At 34.9% G+C, this 19,520-nt stretch overlaps 1 protein-coding gene across 1 annotated transcript in view; it reads right to left on the bottom strand.

Moving 5' to 3' along the window:
* The window catches only part of LOC123668098 (scavenger receptor class B member 1-like), a 41,552-nt gene extending 27,347 nt beyond the window's left edge, over positions 1-14,205 (bottom strand). The window contains exon 1 of the mRNA XM_045601892.1: positions 14,082-14,205. Coding sequence (XP_045457848.1) covers positions 14,082-14,205 — 124 coding nt within the window. The remainder of the gene's footprint in view (positions 1-14,081) is intronic.
* Positions 14,206-19,520: the final 5,315 nt, after the last annotated feature.

Genomic DNA, 19,520 nt, shown 5'->3' with positions numbered 1-19,520 from the left:
ATGTCTTACATGAATACTTACGTTATTAGATTTTTGCCATAAATATTATTTTAAACGTTCTAAATTGACTAAACATAGAAGATTTTTTATTTATTTATTTATTATATTTTAAAATAATTTATTTGTTGTTTTCAATTTTAGCGTTGTCTATAATTGGGTAGCCTTACTGCTTTTTTGTTTAATGTTGTCTGTCAAAAACATTTTTTTTTAATTGAATATATCTGTGTTATAAAGTGTCGTATTCATCATACAGCCTTGATCGTTTGTTCTTGTTTATTTTTATTAGGTTTAAAAGTCGGTAAGTTATTAAAATTTTTTAAGTATGAATAAATAATTAGTCAAAGAATGTTGTAATTAAAGTACCTACATATTAGCTGTTTGTGCAGTTTTTGTGGGTTTCCCCACCGTGCCTCGTAGAGCACGTTAAGCCGTTGGTCCCGTTCGTTATCGTGTACACCTAATAGCGATCGATACTCATCAACACTGACAGTCTTGCGAACACTGAAATGTTTTGAGGCGAAATAATCATTACCGTGCCTCGGAGAGCACGTTAAGCCGTCGATCCCGGTTGTTATCATGTACACCTGATAGCGATCGTTACTCATAGTAGGGAATATATCCGCCAACCCGCATTAGAGCAGCGTGGTGGATTAAGCTCTGATCCTTCTCCGACATGGGGAAAGAGGCCTATGCCCAGCAGTACCCATATTACAGGCTGAAGCGTAAGGATTATTTAAACATTACGTAACGTTTACGTACGTTTACATAACTAATTCAAATATCAATATACCTTTAATTTAGTAAAAGATTTTTAGTAACTAATGTGAAACTAAAGAGTTCATTTATATGATAATAAGAAGTGTGTAGTTCATCTTAATTTACATATATATTGAAAGTTATATATTACATATTTTTAAAAGGTTACAGGTTCAAATATAACTCTAATACATTGGATAGACAATAGCCATAGGTCAAACGCAAGCAAATCAATTATATTATGATAATCGACGAACATTCAAAAACCCTAGTAGTACAAATATTTGGCATGATCGATAACACGCTCAAATCCAGTGGCAACAACAATTGCGTCAACATAAATGTATAATTTAACCAACAATCGATTACATGTAACTAATCGATATTAATTACCTGTTTTGTATAATAAAACATTGTAACAATTATATGTTATGTGATATTGTTGTAATATCATCGGGTAATCGATGACTTGAATGGATAAAGTTCACGGTCCACAAATTATGTTGCGACATCGAGCAATATTGTTGCTATTGCATTGCTATTGCTTAAATAAGTATAATAATACCATTGATCTATAATAAATCAATGAATAATACACATAAAGAGCCGAGTGAAGAATATAATATTAGGACATGCAAATTTATTAATACTGTATTATGGCAAATAGTTTAAAGTCGCTCAACGTGCAATGGAACGGGCTAGGCTTGGGGTTTCTCTCAAAGATAGGATTAGAAATGAGAGTATCCGCGAGAGAACGAAAGTAACCGACGTAGCCCACAGAATTAGCAAGTTGAAGTGGCAGTGGGCTGGCCATCTGTGCTGCAGGACCGATGGTCGTTGGAGCAGACGGGTCCTGGAGTGGAGACCGGGTCTTGGCAAACGCAGTGTGGGACGTCCTCCGGCCCGTTGGACCGACGATCTACGTAAGATTGCCGGTGTAGGCTGGATGAGGATTGTGGAAAAGCGGGATGTTTGGCGCGAACTTGGGGAGGCCTATGTCCAGCAGTGGACTGCAATAGGCTGAGCTGACTGACTGACTGACTGACTGTATTGTGGCATTGAAACAAGGGATAAAATTAATGTTGTTGTTGTTGATAACAGGATTTAAGTATGCTGTCATTGTTTTAAAAGTTTTTTTTTTCTCTTTTTTTAGAAAGAAAATCATCTTGGTTACAGAAACACGATGGTTTTATAATATACAGTTCAATTATTACTTCAAATTTGGCCTTCATGATAAGTTTAGCTTGGTATATGATATAGAAGGTGGCGAATGCTAGCGCGACCCCATCTCGCCCCACCCAGGCGGACGACTGTTCACACGTGGTGGTTTTTTAGTCAGTAGGTATATGATATAGAAAAAAATTAAATCAGCCACTAGTCAGTGATGTTTGAATTTCAAAATAGTTTTAATAAATATTATTTAATAACTATTATTTAATAATAAAATCTAGCTTTGTTATTATATGAGCTATAAATTAAGTGGACATCAATCACAATTTATTTATATTGACTTGTAAAATAAGTCAACTTGGTTCAAGACTACAAGTAATTATGTAAACCACAAGCATATTTATATTCAATTTAATTTATTTGAATGCTACCGCGTTAAAAATAATGGTTAGCCTTTATACTTGTATTTATACATATATAATCATACATATATATGGCATAATTGTTCCTTAAATATAAATAATTATACTTAGGTGTTAGTGCATATTTGCCTCAGGTAAACCAAATTGCCTCAAGCATGAATTCTCAAGAATATTGTCATATTATTTTTATTAGAATTTTTATTTTTATTTCGTGAAAGTCGTCAAAATAAACTCAGGGTCACGGTCATTGAGTTAGGATAAAGATCTAAGTGTAGGCGTATCTTGTCAATTTTATAATTTATGCGAAATATAACTAAGGTAATTCGCACTTTTCAAGGCCTATTTTTATATATTTATATCGAGACCTTTATTGTCTTCGGCCAAGGTGAAATTTAAGGTGTTCTTTAAGGACTACTGAGTTGCTCTGGTTTTGTAAGTAGTCACGTTGTTACTGAGGCTTATAAAGGAAATGCCATCGTAAGGTTCATTTGGGTCTTTTTAAGATAATTATTTATTTCCGTAATTTTATATCATTATATTTAATATTATATTTTATTATATTACATTACAAACAAATCATGAAGATAGCTACAGACAGAGAATTACAATGGGCGGACTTATGGCTAATTAGCCATTTCTTCCAGAAAACCCAGACATAAAAAGGAAACTATCTAAATTGGGTAGGTGGTGTAGATATATAACTTACATACAAATGTCTACATTCTATTATTACAAATACATATACAAATTCCCTATAAATACGTATACAAATATGGTTTTAAAAAAGATTGTTACAAAATATCTTAAAACTATTATATCGATGGTGTAAAGGGCATCAAAAACGGTTTGTATTTTAAGGCTCTCAGAGATTAAATTATTACTGTATGTAAAAACAATTAATAAACGCTTCAGCCTGTAATATCCCACTACTGGGCATAGGCCTCTTTCCCCATGTAGGAGAAGGATCAGAGCTTAATCCACCACGCTGCTCCAATGCCGGTCGGTGGATATATTCCCTACTATGAGTAACGATCGCTATCAGGTGTACATGATAACAACCGGGACCGACGGCTTAACGTACTCTCCGAGGCACGGTGGGGAGACCCATCAGGACTGCACAAACACCCAGACCACGGCAAACACCTGTATGGTCAATACAAATGTTTGTCATGTGCGGGGATCGAACCCGCAACCACCAGCGCAACAGGTACAATCCATAGTCCATGTAACCGTTGCGCCAACGCGGCGGCAATAAACAAAGATTTTTGTCAAATAAAATATCTGTAAATCGATTCGTAAGTTATGCAATGACCAAAGGGATTTAATTTACTTTTATTTTTTACGTTATCTAACACTTTGTAGATGGTTTACGGAATAAAAAATGAAGAAAAATGCGCTTGAAAAATTTAAAAATATCAAAAATATTATTATATAAACTTCGCGTGTTTGACCAATATAGGACAATTTCAAGTCGATTTATATTTTTTTATTCAATATGTGACTGAACAAAAGAATTTATTATAATTATATTATTATTTTATATTTATTATTATAAACGAACAGTAATATCTTTATAATATTAATATACATATGTAATTAATAACTTCTTTACAAATGTATAAATTATGTCATAATTATTGCCATAGGCTTAAAGGTGAACTATGTCTTAATCAGCATAGTATCAAAAAATTACACATATTGTATATGATATCGATTCTTATTCTGGTCAAACTGGTTTAAGTTTTATACGACCATGGCAAAATGCGTAAGGCCCACATGATGGTAAGCGGTTACCATAGCCCATAGAGGCCTACGAGGCAAATCGCAAGCGCGTTGCCGACCTTAGCTCCGACCTTAATCAGGAGTTATCTGCCTCACTCACCATAGGAACGAGACAGTGTTATTAAGGTATGATTTTTTTGTAAGGTTGTGGTACGTCCCTAGACGGGCTGCTCTGGATTCTCTAGAGCCCCAAGGAAACCTAGGGCTGTTCCGATATTATGAGTCACGTTGTGATTTTATATAGTCTACAACCTTCAAACAAACCGGACATATACATTTCATGTATTGATAAGGTTTTTGTTTTTTTTTTTTTTGTAATATAACTACTGCTATATTAGCATATATTGAAGTTCAAATGTTTATTTTTAAAGGAAAACATTAAAACTGCTTTAATATCGGAGATATTACGTTGATAAAGATTAATTATATGTTATAAATATGTCAATTAAATTGTGTTTTTTGCTTACTTTGAGGAAATAAAAAATATTACTTTACACGTTATTGAAATTTAAAAAAATGAAACAAATTTGTAGGGTTCCGTACCCAAAGGTTAAAACCGTCTGTCACTAGATTGTATCTTATGAGCCGTGATAGACAGTTAAATTAGAAATTGATTACTTAAATTGACACACATGATGTATCTGTGTTGCCGCTATAATAACATATACAGAATAAAAAACATAATAATATTTTTAAGGGAGCTCCCATACAACAAACGTGGTTTTTTTGCTGGTTTTTGCTCTATATTGATAACAGCAACAGGTAGACGCTTAATAAATTAAATAATTATTATATATATTAAATATTCACAAAATATTCAGTCATATATTCACTTTAAAATAAATAATTAAATTAAAATAACATTAATATTTAAGAGGGGGTCCTACACAACAAACGTATTTTTTCCGTTTTTATAGATAATGGTACGGAACCCTTCGTGTGCGAGTCCAACTCGCACTTAGCCGCTTTTTCTTATTAATTTTTTTTATGTCAGCAATATGTCTTAAACAAATGTAATATAAAGCATTAGGTAATTAAATAAAGTTGAACTCAACAAGTCTCAAGTTTTCAACTCTCGTTGTCATACTATCAGCAGAAAGCAGGGTCACTGCAAACTGTGCTAAAAGTCAAGTCAAAATGTTGTTTGTATGCATCATTTCTGATATCGTTTGTGTAAACTTTGTAAACTAGAATTTAGGCTAATTGTCCATATACATATAAAAACAAATACTTACTGACCTATCGATAAAATATTAATATAATAAATTTCGTCAATAGTTTTCTGTTTATATAATTCTAAATATATAAAGAATAAATCAGCTTTTACCTTATATAGAGGTCTTAAATTCAATTTAGTTCTGTCGCAAATTTACTTTTTTATTATTTTGAATATTATTTAGTATGTGATTACTAGCCCAAGAGCCCACGAGGACCAGATCTTCGTCATTTTATAATAGCTGAAAGTTTCTATAGCGTAAGCTCCCAACGCTAATGGAAGCTTTAGCCGAATATGAAGTTAACTCATAATGGCTTTCAAATGCGCTCAGTAATTTTCAGCTTTTATGAAATGACGAAAGTCTGGCCCTGCTGGGCTCTTGATCTGTAACGACCTTAAATCTCTGACAAGACTAAACGCTCCTTGTTACTAAGACCTAGTCTAACGTCTAATCCTAGCGTCGATTACAGATTTTGTTCTCTTATAATAAAAATTTGCTGTCAAAATGACATTATTACATTATTTACACATTGAACACTATAACGCCGCGCCAGATATCCGAGCGCGACTTTAAGTACACGCCCTGTGTGGCAGACGCTTAACACTTTTTAAGTAAAGCTATTCCAAAAATTAATTCAATATAATGGAATAGCTTTGACTGGTGTCCTTCCGTGAGCATGGTTGCTGTAAGTATCCAAAACTTCGGGCATCTAAAAAACTTAATAAACCGCGATAAAATCCGAAAAAAGGTGTTTCATATTTTATGCTCAATTCATTCTTAATTTTTTGTTAATAAGTACACCCATGTGAACGGGGCTAGTGTGATAAAATAATGATGTACAATCGGGTGCAAGTCATGTAACTTTTTTACGTTTATTGAAGGTTATTCAACCTTCACCCCAGAACGAATCATAACGGTAAATTCAAGATACTTTTTAAAAATAATAACACATATACACAGTTAAACTTTTTCCCGCTGCTTTGTCTGTCTTTTTTTTTTGTAACTGTTCACAAAAAGCATAATTGATTTTTTGTGAGAATTTGTTAAAGCGGTTATTCGGCTGTAATCTTCCGTAAGGTTAAGGCATCAATCAAACTAGATTAAGGTCCTAATTATAAGAGAATAGTTATAGTATTGTATTTCATTTTTTTATATCTTTAATTTAAACCTTCTTCAGCAAAAAAAAAAAACAGAAAAAAACTGAAAGTCTTAAGTCTTCTAATTAATTCCTTCCATTTTTAAAATATGGTGTTGACTGCCATGTATATTATTCAAGGATAAACGAATACATCCATTTGGTTTTGACCAAAAAGTTTTTAATATAAAATTATATTTTAAGTAAAATCGCAGATTTTTACAATTAGAACAAACAATCGTCCGACCCCAATGTACACATATAGTAGGTATAGTTTGTAAAATTCCATCGCTTATGAAATGAGAAAAAAATTATTTAATAAAAAGGTGGGTAACTCCTTAGTACCGGTTTTACGAATGCGTAGTTTGTTTTTGTAGTTTTTTTTTTGCTTTCGACATCAATTTTTTAAACCGTCTTCCGAACAAAGGAGGAGGTTCTCAATTCAACCAATTCATTTATATATGTTATATATAGCTAACCCCGCAAACGTTGTTTTGCCATATATGTTATTAAGCCCCTTAATCCACCCACTATAACTTTGAGGTATGAAAAATAGATATTGTTCGATTCTCAGACCTACCCAATATGCACTCAAAATTTCATGAGAATCGGTCAAGCCGTTTCGGAGGAGTTTAACTATAAACACCGCGACACGAGAATTTTATATATATGTTACGTACGTTACGTTTTTTGTACGATTTCGATAATTCTTTTTTTAAGCAACAGATTTTGTTGTTTACGTGGTTCAGTTAAAATTGTATCTAGATCTGACAGGTACTTTTCGAGTGATACCTAATAATGCGTATTCACTTGACTTATTTTTTCGTCGATCTACATTGTATTATACTTCGTAACTTTTTACTGGGGGTACCGATTTTGATAATTCTTATTTTGATTGAAAGCTGATGCGTGCTGTGTGGCTACGGCACTAAAGAATTTAGCCACCCCCTCTCTTCCCGTGGGTGTCGTAAGAGGCGACTAAGGGATAACACAGTTCCGCTACCACCTTGGAACTTAAAAAGCCGACCGATGGCGGGATAACCATCCAACTGCTGGCTTTGAAATACACAGGCCGAAGATGGGCAGCAGCATCTTCGGTGCGATAAAGCCAGTACTGCGGTCACCAACCCGCTTGCCCAGCGTGGTGACTATGGGCAAAACACATGAGTTCACGTAATTTTTGGCGTAAACTTGTGGAGGCCTATGTCCAGCAGTGGACGGTATAGGCTGTAATGATGATGATGCTTGTCTTGTAGTCTCTTTTAAATTTAATCGACATCTGATGGCTATTTTTTGAGTAATCTTTGATAACGCGTATTCACTTGACTATTTTTTCATCTACCTACGTTGTATTACTTGTTGTGATGCAATTGAACTTGGTTTTTTTTTTTCGTTTGCGAGCAAAACAACAATTATTTTAATACAAATTTGTTATTCAAATTCATGTATTATTAATTCTAATTCATTAAAATTACATTTTAGAGATAGCGGAAAATAATATTTAGTTTCTGTAACCGCATGCGCTGTATAAAAATTAATTATTTAATTAATTTAATAATCTAAAATATCCGTTCACGGTAAAAAAATGTACATTTAAAATATGCAACATACTATATAAATAAAAACAATTTGTTATTTATGCCATTTATTATTATTATTATTATTATTATTATTTTATTATACTAATAAAGGATATAAAAACGGAGACTGGAAAAATACAGCAACGTTATAAGGGATTTTGGAATATTTTGCACGTATTAAAGCCGACCTGTTTTGGTGCATTTTTTAATTGATCGTTAACGAATCGAGATTTGAATTATTAGTTATAAATTATTCATTTATACGCACGGTTTTTATATTTTTAAGATATTTTAATTATTGTTTGTTATTTTTTTTCTTTGTTTCTATACGAATATGTATGTTTGAAAGTAATTAGACTAATCTAAGAAAAGTAATGGGCTATTTAGAATAGTTTATATTGAACAATAAATAACAAATCTCCTTCGTGTCTTCTCCATTCTAATTTCTATGCGACTTTGGCAAAATATAGAGCAGCCCGACTGGGGTAGTACCTCGACCTTACAGAAGACCACAGCTAAATAATACTGTTTCCAAGCAGTATTATGTTCCTGTTGGTGAGTAAGGATTGGGAATAGTGTCAGCAACGCGCTTGCGATGCTTCTGGTGTTGCAAGCGTCTATAAGCTACGATGATTGCTTACCACCAGGTGAGCCGTACGCTTGTTTGCCTACCTAGTTATATTTAAAAAAATGACTTCGACTATCTTAGCACTAACGAAAATCATTTATCGTAGTAATCAACTAGCGACCCGTCCCGGCTTCGCACGGGTGCAATGCTAATACTAAATATACTACAGAATGTCTTTATTTATAGTGAGGAGCTAGCTTATGACATGGTTATTAACATAATAATAACATTCAAATATGCGTCGTTAAATTACACGTTGTTACAGAATACGTTGAAGAAATAAAGGTTCACTGCTCGTTCCCCGTAAGTGATAGCGTGATAATATGTAGTCTATATATTGACCCGACTTCTTAATAATATTCGTGCCAAATTTGAAGTAAATCCATGCAGTACTTTTTGAGTTTATCCCGGACATACATACAGACAAAATTTCTAAAATCTATATTTTTGGCTTCGGTATCGATTGTAGATCACACCTTAAGTATTCTTTTAAAAAAAATCTTTAGTGTACAGTTTTGACTTTCCTACCATTTTATTATTTGTATAGATGATATACTCAAATAAACAGTTAAGCAGATAACATGTATTGGAGGAAAATTTTGGTGTAATTTCATTTCCGTACAGATATTGCAGCTCCTAAGACTTACATTGCGATAATTAATGGCCTATAATTACATCAATAAGTAGACATTGAATCTATCCTAAAACTGGCACGTGCAGATTATAATCCTGCATTCTTATTATTTTTTCTAATTCCATATTTAAGTTAATTAAATAATAAAAGAACAACAGGAAAACGGAAATACTTAGAAAAGTTGAAGCAGCTGAAAAAATTAACATTATGTTATATATAATCGGATTTAATATAATCCGGTTCAAAAAAACAAATAACATAGGTACATCTTGATTAATATTATTTCGTTAGTTGATTGACAGAGTGTAAAAAAAAAGTAAGAAAATTTTATCGTGACCAAAAAAAACATGAAACAAAGGCCCAAAATGAACACCGCAAAGATTATACAACAAAAAAATCATAATAGTAACGTTTATTTATACATGTAACAACAAAAAACGCGCTCAATTGATCATATTTTTTTATATAAATACATGATCATTATAACCAAACTGTAACTCAAAAAATATTACATAATAACGCCTATTATAGTTAAATTAAATGTGACTGCCTTTAATATGTGTTTTAAGAAGTTAGCTTTTTGGTAAAAAACGTAATTCATAATATTACAAGCATTTTTTTCTTAGTTAAGTATAATTTTGTTTTATTTACACCAATATAAAAAGGAAAACCTACGATATCATATTCTTTAAACGGAACAAACTCAGACATTAGCCGTCAGAACAGACTATTTAACAATAACAATTAAAGGCCATAAAACATCACGATATAAGTGACGTCATAAAAACAAAAAGTTATCATAGATGAGGGTTAAGATTAACTCTTGCTATTATACTAGCTTTCCGCTCGTGGCTTCGTCCGCATGGACTACACGTCTAGTCACACGTATGACCGTTCAATTTTCTACAGTATATATGAGTATATTCATTAAAAACAAACAAATAAATAAATGTTTCCGCTATATTAGTATAAGTAAATTCAAGTTATAAATCTGATTTATCTGAATTATAAATCACTTGTAAACCAGCCTTCACTTCCATAAGAAGATTGAATATAATTTCGTAATACTAGATTTTTATCTTTTATTACTTTTTCAGTTTTAAGACGAATGATAACAGCATCAGTTATCGTAAATTACCAGATAAGATAAATTCATTATAATTATTGAACTAACAGCTCGACGTATCAATACCACAGATTACAAAATAGTTACTACGTAATCAATACTGAGTGTGGCTGATAATAATCATTTGATGATTGCTTGATTTGACAGTTGAGGCAAATTCTCGGAATATTTAATCAAAAAAGTTAGAAATGTATAATCAGGTTAGAATTATTTCTGAAGTTTTTTTCTTCTCCATAACAGCAATGAATCAAAAACAATAGACAAACTTAACACAACAAACAAATACACGATCAAAATGCTTACAAAAATAGGTAAGTTGATGGATTTAGTTGGTTGATGATGATGGTTCCGGGTTTTTTTTATGTCACTAGGTGCACAAGCGTACGGCTCACCTGATGGTAAGCGATTGCCGTAGCTTATAGACGCCTGCAACACCAGAAGCATCGCAAGCGCGTTGCCGACCCAATCCCCAATCCCCCAGGAGCTCTGGTCACCTTACTCACCAACAGGAACACAATAATGCTTGAAAACAGTATTATTTTGCTGTGATCTTCTGTAAGGCCGAGGTACTACCCCAGTCGGGCTGCTCCATATTTTGAGCAGGAAATTCCTGCTGTGCCCTACCTTCAGTTAATCATGCTATTAAGCACTAAGGAAAGGATTATGATAAAGAATTCCTTCAATGTTTCAAATGGATTTGAAGGATTGTAGGATTCGCAGAGAAAACATTTTAACTTTTAATTTTTTTTTTTCTAATTTCGTCTATATTAAAACTCGAAGTGGGTTGATATTTAAATAAATAGAGATATAAATAATAACAGATAGTTTTCAACTTACTGAACTTAACTCTTAAAATAATTTTCATCTTATACATATATCATTTAAGCTAATATTAATAGTATACCTAAATATCGAAATTTCACCCGTCCCAAATATTAATCTCCTCTAAAAGATTCTCATATACACAACCTTTCTAACACATTATTAATGTATAGCAACGAACAAACATACTTGCGGTTTTATTATATGGGAGTATATGCAACAGTTATATGACGCACGACGCCAAAATTGAACTACAATAATTGTGTTTGCTCGCAAACGAAAAAAAACCGACTTCAATTACATCGACAAGTAATACAACGTCGATCGACGAAAAAATAGTCAAGCAACTACGCGTTATTAAAGATTACTTAAAAAGTAGTAATCAGATCTCGATAAAATTTATATGTGACCACATGATAAACATCAGCTTTCGATTAAATTAAAAATTATCAAAATCGGTACACCCAGTAAAAAGTTATTACGGATTTTCGAGAGTTTCCCTCGATTCCTCTGGGATCCCATCATCAGATCCTAGTTTCCTTATCACGGTACCAAACTAGGGATATCCCCTTTTCAACAAAAAAAGAATTATCAAAATCGGTACATCCAGTAGAAAGTTATGCGGTATAATACAACGCAGGTCGACGAAAAAAGCGTCAAGTAAAAACACATTATTAGATATAACTCGAAAAGTAGTTGTTAGATCTCAAATAAATTTAAATGGGACCAATTGGCACACACCACCTATCGATTAAAACAAAATTTGTCGAAATCGGTCCACACGGGCAAAAGTTCTGATGTAACATACATAAAAAAAAAAAAAAAAAAAAAAAAAAAAAAAAAAAAAAAAAAAAAATACAGTCGAATTGAGAACCTCCTCCTTTTTTGGAAGTCGGTTAAAAAACGAGTTATCATTATTAGTTTTCCATTAATCATTTCTATTGGAACGATGACCGGACAACTTAGTGAATTCGCATCTTTTGGAGTCGTGATAGAATTTAGGGTTATATTGTTTATAATAAAAACCACGAGATTTATTTAATAACTAGCTGTGGCCTGCGTTGATTAAAAGAAATAAGCATACTAAACTATGGCAAATAAGCGTCCAGCTCACTCGATGGTAAGCGATTACTGTAGCTTATAGACGCTTGCAACACCCGAAGAATCAAAACCGCGTTGCCGACCTTACCCCCTAACTCCGCCAGGAGCTTTGGTTATCTTACGCACCACAGGAACACAACACTGTTTCAAAGCAGTTATATTTACTTTATTTCATACAAAACTTATCCTGAATTTAACTAACACAAAAAATACCAGATTTATTGCCGACTATCTGAAGTTTTGTACGTACATTTCTGCGAATCAGTTTTATTGATATAACACTTATACGGATCTGAAAAAAATACGCATAAGGACGCAAACAAAAAGCTATTTAGTAGTACGGCCTATTTTTATAATATTTTTAGATCTGTCAACATCTTTGACATATCCGGATAATTAACTGTCAGAAGTTTTTATGTCTTCATTTGTCTGTCAAACGTCAAAGCGGCGGTTTGCAAATAGGCTGCTAAAACAATTTTTTTTTGCAAAATATTAGCATAACTTTTTATCAATGAAACAAAATAACCTTCTATGTTCCGCATTATTTTTAAGACGTTTCTTTGTAAACTTTTGACAGATAAAAAAGAAATCCTGTCGGTATAGCTTAATAAATTGAGAGTTTGGGTGACAATGTGATGATTATGTTTTGACATTGTATAGCTATATAGTCCTACATTTGCGTTTTTCTTAAATTTATAACTAATAAATAGACTAAAAAGTTGCCCTTTTCCGTATACGGCGTATTTGGCGGTTTCGAACAGCGAAAAAAACTAAATTTAAAATATAATCCTATATTTGACCTTCTTTTTGAGGTCAGTACTTTAAAAAAAAAAACGAACTTGTAATTTTGCTATTAATGATGTAAGTCAACAATAATATCAGATAATTAATCATACAAAAAGATTCACAAAAACTATTTTGATACTTGTATAATTTTTTCTGTTTTTCTGAGGGTTTTTTTGATGTTTGGTAGTGCAAATTTTTTACTAAGAAGTTTCAATGCTAAATTTCTATAGAGTGTCTTAATTATATATATATATATATCTTATATATATATATCTTATATATATATATCTTATATATATATATATATATTTGATTATGAAAAAAAATTTTTTTGTTTTGAAATATATAATTTATACAAATGTAATTATAGGTACTCAACAAAAACCTATTAAAATTCATATTTTGACATACATATTACTTTAATGAAACCAATTTATCAGCTTGCTTTCGCTTGAAATCGTAAAAAGATGTAATAATTTATACGATATTAATAAAAATAAGTGAAAATATATTATTTTTTAATATCCCGGCTAATTTATAATTTTAGGAAACCATCTTCTGTAAACTATAAACAATGTAAACTAATTACTAACGTTGTCCCACTTACTAGTATAAGATATTTTTTTGTTATAATCTAATAGGTATATAAAATTCTCGTGTCGCGGTGTTTGTAGTTAAACTCCTCCGAAACGGCCTGACCGATTCTCATGAAATTTTGTGTGCATATTGGGTAAGTCTGAGAATCGTTTATCTATTTTTCATTCCCCTAAGTTATAAAGAGGAGGGGGGGATTGAGAAGGTTGATAAAATATATGGCAAAGCAATGTTTGCGGGGTCAGCTAGTATATATAATAATATAGTGTCTACTGTTCTTAACTCTCGGCACCAAAACTCTTCTAGCACCGAAAGATTAGACACTAACTTCCGTAGCTTTCCCATAAAGTCTTGTCATTGAACATTAAGTGATCGCGCTCGAACACTCTCGGTACTCGAACACTGCTGGCACTTGTAGGATAAGGAAACACTAACGACCTCTGTCCTTCCATATTTTTTTAGACGATAAGTAATCACCAATATATCATATACTAAAACCTTTTCCGAAACACGCTGCATCTTATGGTGTAAGTATTCTTCCGATCGGTTCAGTAGTTTTCGCAATATAAGCGTACAAAAAACCGGCTCGCCATTTATTCGTATAGAATAGATATGGATGTATTTAAAATAAGTATATTAGATATTCTCTAGTAACCCTTTTATCACAGTAAGCTGTATGACATAGCCTTCATCTAATAGGTGACTGCTAGTGCTTCGTAGATAAAAGAATTCATATGATAAAACAAGAAAAAATATTCTAATACTAGCTACCCGGACAGACTTTGTTCTGCCAAAAGTTAATAGTAAAAAAATTTGTTTTAATTTTTTTTTTAAATATTAACAACACCTTTTATGGGCCTTTTACGGAACATACAAAAAATAAATTAGCGGAATTGATTGAGCCATTCTCGAGTTATGCGCTTAGCAATATTCGTTTTTATTTAGGTATATCATCATCATTATCATCATCATCATCATTTCAGCCTAACGCAGTCCACTGCTGAACATGGCCTCCCCAAGCACCACCAGACATAATAGCGCAAACTGATGTGTGTTGCCCATATTCACCACGCTGGGCAGGCGGGTTGGTGACCGCAAGTCTGGCATTATCGCACCGAAGACGCTGTTGCCCGTCTTCGGCCTGTGTATTTGAAAGCCAGCAGTTGGACGGTTATACCGCCATCGGACGGCCTTATAAGTTCCAAGATGGTAGTGGAGCTGTGTTATCCCTTAGTCGCCTCTTACGACACCCACGGGAAGAGAGGGGGTGGCTATATTCTTCATTGCCGTAACCACACAGCAATTAGGTATATAAGAAGATAATAAATAAAAGCGAATTAGTGAATTCTACTGCCTCATACAAATATAAATATAGATATAAAATATATTATGAAACCTAATTATGTAAATGCCGTTTAGCAAACAATAACTATACATAATATAATTAAATATGAAGACCGTCTTTGTCATTTCAATTTGAATGTCAATTTTAAAGTTTTTTTTTCACTAATGTATCTTCCACTAAAACTTATTGATTTTATAGGCTAATAAAAGTTTGTGTTTTCGCATCAGAACTAAAATATTAAAAAAAGATAAAATAAAAAGAGTATGTTACCGTGAATGTATGAAACAGGTAGATGTGACATTAGTATATAGTTTTTACCCAAACACATGTAAAGAACAGACGACCCTGTGTTAAAAACATTCATATATTTTATTTACTTAAAACTGCTTAGTGTTAAATTAACTTTGTTATGTATAATATCAATAAAAGAAGATGGCAACAATAAAGTTGAAAAGCTGTTATATATTCCCCATAAAATGTAGTAGCGTGACCTGCGTCTAAAGTGACGTAAAATTACAATTACACACATTTTCCTTAATAAAGTAACTTTAGTATATCCATTTAACAATTACTTTTGACTGTAAGCAATTTTATAGCGACGAAAAAGTATCATTATTTATAAAGAATTACATAAAAATGTCAAAAAGATCGAATAAATTTTTGAATCAAGTCATATTCTGCAATATACTGTTCTTTGTTCGAAGTCAGTTTAAGGTTACATCAACTAAATATATTTATAAATATAAATTAATTACCGACATGTAGGTACCGGTCACCAACCCGCCTGCCCAGCGTGGTGACTATGGGCAAAACACATGAGTTCACGCTATTTTTGGCGTGAACTTGTGGAGGCCTATGTCCAGCAGTGGACTGTATAGGCTGTAATGATGATGTAGGTATGTAAACGTAATTACCGAAACACTTGACTGAAATGGATATTTGTATTTTTGTGTTCATTATTGTTACAACAAAGTATAGCATAAAGGAAAAATACCTTATAATAAAATGTTAACGATTAATGGATATCAAATATACTTCTTTATTATAAAACAAATATTTGTTCAAATATCAATTATCAAAGCGGGGATCAAAAAAAAATGATCACCGGTTTTCGTCCGACCAATCACTGTTTGAGTATTAAATAATGAAACTCCAAGTTGGTAGATGATCTAATCAAAAATAACACAAAATCTAAATTCTACAGAGAAGATCCTTGATCCTTCTCGTACGGTCGTCTCGTCGTCTCGTGGGGAAAGAGGTCTGTGCCCAACAGTGGGATATTACAGGCTGAAGCGTATGTATATTGACAAAAAACATTTTTTTTTGCATATTATATTATTTGAGAATTCGCAAGACAAGGCAATGTATGTCAAATCAAATAGTATAAATAAAAACGAATCACTCAATTTGTTGCCAAGCAACTCGAGAAGCAAGACTAGTTTGGCTAATTTATATTTTAAAGTTTTACCAATACTTTGCAGAAGAATCATACGGATTGAAAGAAAATTTAAAATTATATAGAAAAATTGCAGAACACGTCATGATTTTTTTTCGCTTCAGCCTGTAATATCCCACTACTGGGAATAGGCCTCTTTCCCCATGCAGGAGAAGGATCACAGCTTAATCCACCACGCTGCTCCAATGCGGGTTGACGGATATATTCCCTACTAAGAATATCGCTATCAGGTTTGGATGATAACAACCGGGACCGACGGCTTAACGTACTCTCCGAAGCACCGTAATGATTATTTCGACTCAAAACATTTCAGTGTTCGCAAGACTGTCAGTGTTTATACTGACTTTTGAGTCGAAATAGTTTAAAATATAAATCAAACTATTATACAAATACTAGACTGACCCAGCAAACGTTGTTTTGCCATATATATTATGAAAATTTAGGGTTGTATGTATTTTTTGATGCTAAATCATAATAAAATGAAATAAATTATCAAAACGACGTTGTCCTCGTTTTCTCCAGCCAAAAAACCAGCAACCTACAGACCTCAGCCGAAACCACCTTAGCGGCCGTACAAGAGTGGGGTATACGTAACAAGCTGAGCTTCGCCGCGCACAAAACCAACGCGATGGTGCTCACTAAAAAACTCAAATACGACACCCCCATAATCCATATGTCCGGCACTCGACTGAGGCTTGTAGATGAAATAAAACTGCTGGGGCTCATTTTGGACTCGAAGCTCACTTTCAACGCGCACGTATCCGCCGTGTGTAAAAAAGCGGCGGACATCTATAAACAGCTCGCGCGCGCGGCGAGAGTGAGTTGGGGTCTGAATGGGGAGATCGTACGGATCATATATGTGGCGGTGATAGAGCCCATCGTTCTGTACGCAGCGAGCGTATGGTCCCCTGCAGCAGAGAAACTGTCGATAAGAAAGCAGCTAGACTCACTGCAGAGAGGTTTTGCACAAAAAATGTGCAGGGCGTACAGAACGGTGTCTCTGACATCGGCACTAGTCCTCACTGGCTTGCTCCCGTTAGACCTTCGCGTCCGAGAGGCGGCCATACTATTCAAAACCAAAAAAGGTCACAGCACGGATCTTCTTCCACCGGGAAGAGAGCTAGAGCGCAGGGTGGGACCAATGCAAAATCCCCACCCTTCCCTACTCATGACAACAGAGTACGAGCGCTTAGAGAATCTGAACCCCGAAGTCCTTGAAGAACACAACATCGTCGGGCCTTTCATCTTTACCGACGGAAGCAAAATAGAGGGTAAAGTAGGAGCCGCCCTCACATGCTGGGACCAAGGCAGGGAAGTAAGATACTCTACTTTCCGGTTAGAGCCGCACAACACTGTCTTTCAATCGGAGATGTACGCACTCTTCAGAGCCGTGGACATGGCAAAAACCTCAAAGTCATGCTCCATTAACATCTTGAGCGACTCGAGGTCATCTTTAGATCTGCTGAGGAGCCCCTCAGTGACTCACCCTCTGGCCCTGGAAATGAAGAGTCGAATCAGACAGCTCCGGGAGGAGAATAAGACAGTGCGGTTCTTTTGGTTGAGGGCCCATGTTGGAACACCGGGCAATGAGAGAGCGGACGGGTTGGCCAAAAAGGCGGCCTTAACAAAAAAGACGGCACCTGACTACGACAGAGTACCCATCTCGTATGTCAGAAGGCAGATCAGGGAAGAGACTGTCAGGATGTGGCAGGAAAGATATAATTCTTCGGAGACGGGCTCGGTCACGAAAATATTCCTACCGGATGTAAAGACCGCTTGCAGGCTGGTAAGGAAATCGGCACCAACAGCTGTCGACACAAAAATTCTGACCGGCCACGGAGGATTTGCGGCGTATCTCCACAGATTCCACCTCACTGATAGTCCTTCATGTATCTGCGATCCGAATTGTGAGGAGACAGTTCTGCATGTTATACTGGACTGCCCGAGATTCAGTAAGGATAGGCTAGATCTAGAACTCAAACTCCAGATCAAACTTGAGCAGACATCGCTCCATACCATCCTGGAGAGTGAAAAAAACAGAACTGCCTTCCTCACATTCGCGAGAAAGGCCGTCAATATAGCCGTAAAAAGGAACAGCACGACCGCTCCACCACCTGCTGTAATACCCACGCAGAGCGCTAACACCGTCTTCCACGCAACACACACCCAAACACACAACGCACAACTACAAACACAACAAAACTGTGTCCAACAAGCCACTCAGAGAAACAGCTCAACGGCTCCGCGGATTTCTCCTGGCCGCACCCTTCTGGGTCAAATAACAAAGGTCATGCCCTCCTCGCTGCAGAAACTGTTCAGGAATAGAGCCGACCAAAACACACCTCCGCAACCGACCCACAGCGGGATGACACAATCCTCGCTTAGCGAAGGGAACGGAAGCGAAGTAGTGGGAATTAAAACCAGATGCGTGGCTCTGTTCATGGACAGCGAAGTAGAGAGGATGGGAATAAGTTTCTGTCGTTCCGAAGGACGCGATCGGCTGGCGATTTCGCCGGGGCTCGCTTTACTGTTAAAGGGTAGCACGCAAAAGACAAGTATAAAGCGCACTAAAATCACAGCGCTATCGCAAGAACAGAAGGGCGACTCGACCTACCGTCTGGTGCGTTTGAATAACAAATCCATCGTGCTGTTCGAGTGGGGAGAGACGTCCCCCTTTACGCAGTCTAGTGTGTGGCTACGCCGGTTGAGCGAGACCCCCGGTGGAATCCCCAAAAGAATTAGCGTGGATTCGATGAGGGTCGGATATGATAGAGGTGACGTATCTGATAAGTACGGTTGCCTAATGGCCTCCAAGTACAGTGAGGTCATAGTCTACGAAGACAGGGGGGAGGATCTCGGATATCTAAGACCGAAATCCATAACACCAACACCTCCTGCATCTCCGGCCGACGACGAGTCCACGCTCTGCGGCTCGGAGCGCCTACAACAACGGATCGAGACCCAGA

This window comes from Melitaea cinxia, chromosome 30 (assembly GCF_905220565.1).
Source record: "Melitaea cinxia chromosome 30, ilMelCinx1.1, whole genome shotgun sequence".
Classification (NCBI taxonomy): Eukaryota; Metazoa; Arthropoda; class Insecta; order Lepidoptera; family Nymphalidae; genus Melitaea; species Melitaea cinxia.
This window is presented reverse-complemented; position numbering and strand designations above follow the sequence as displayed.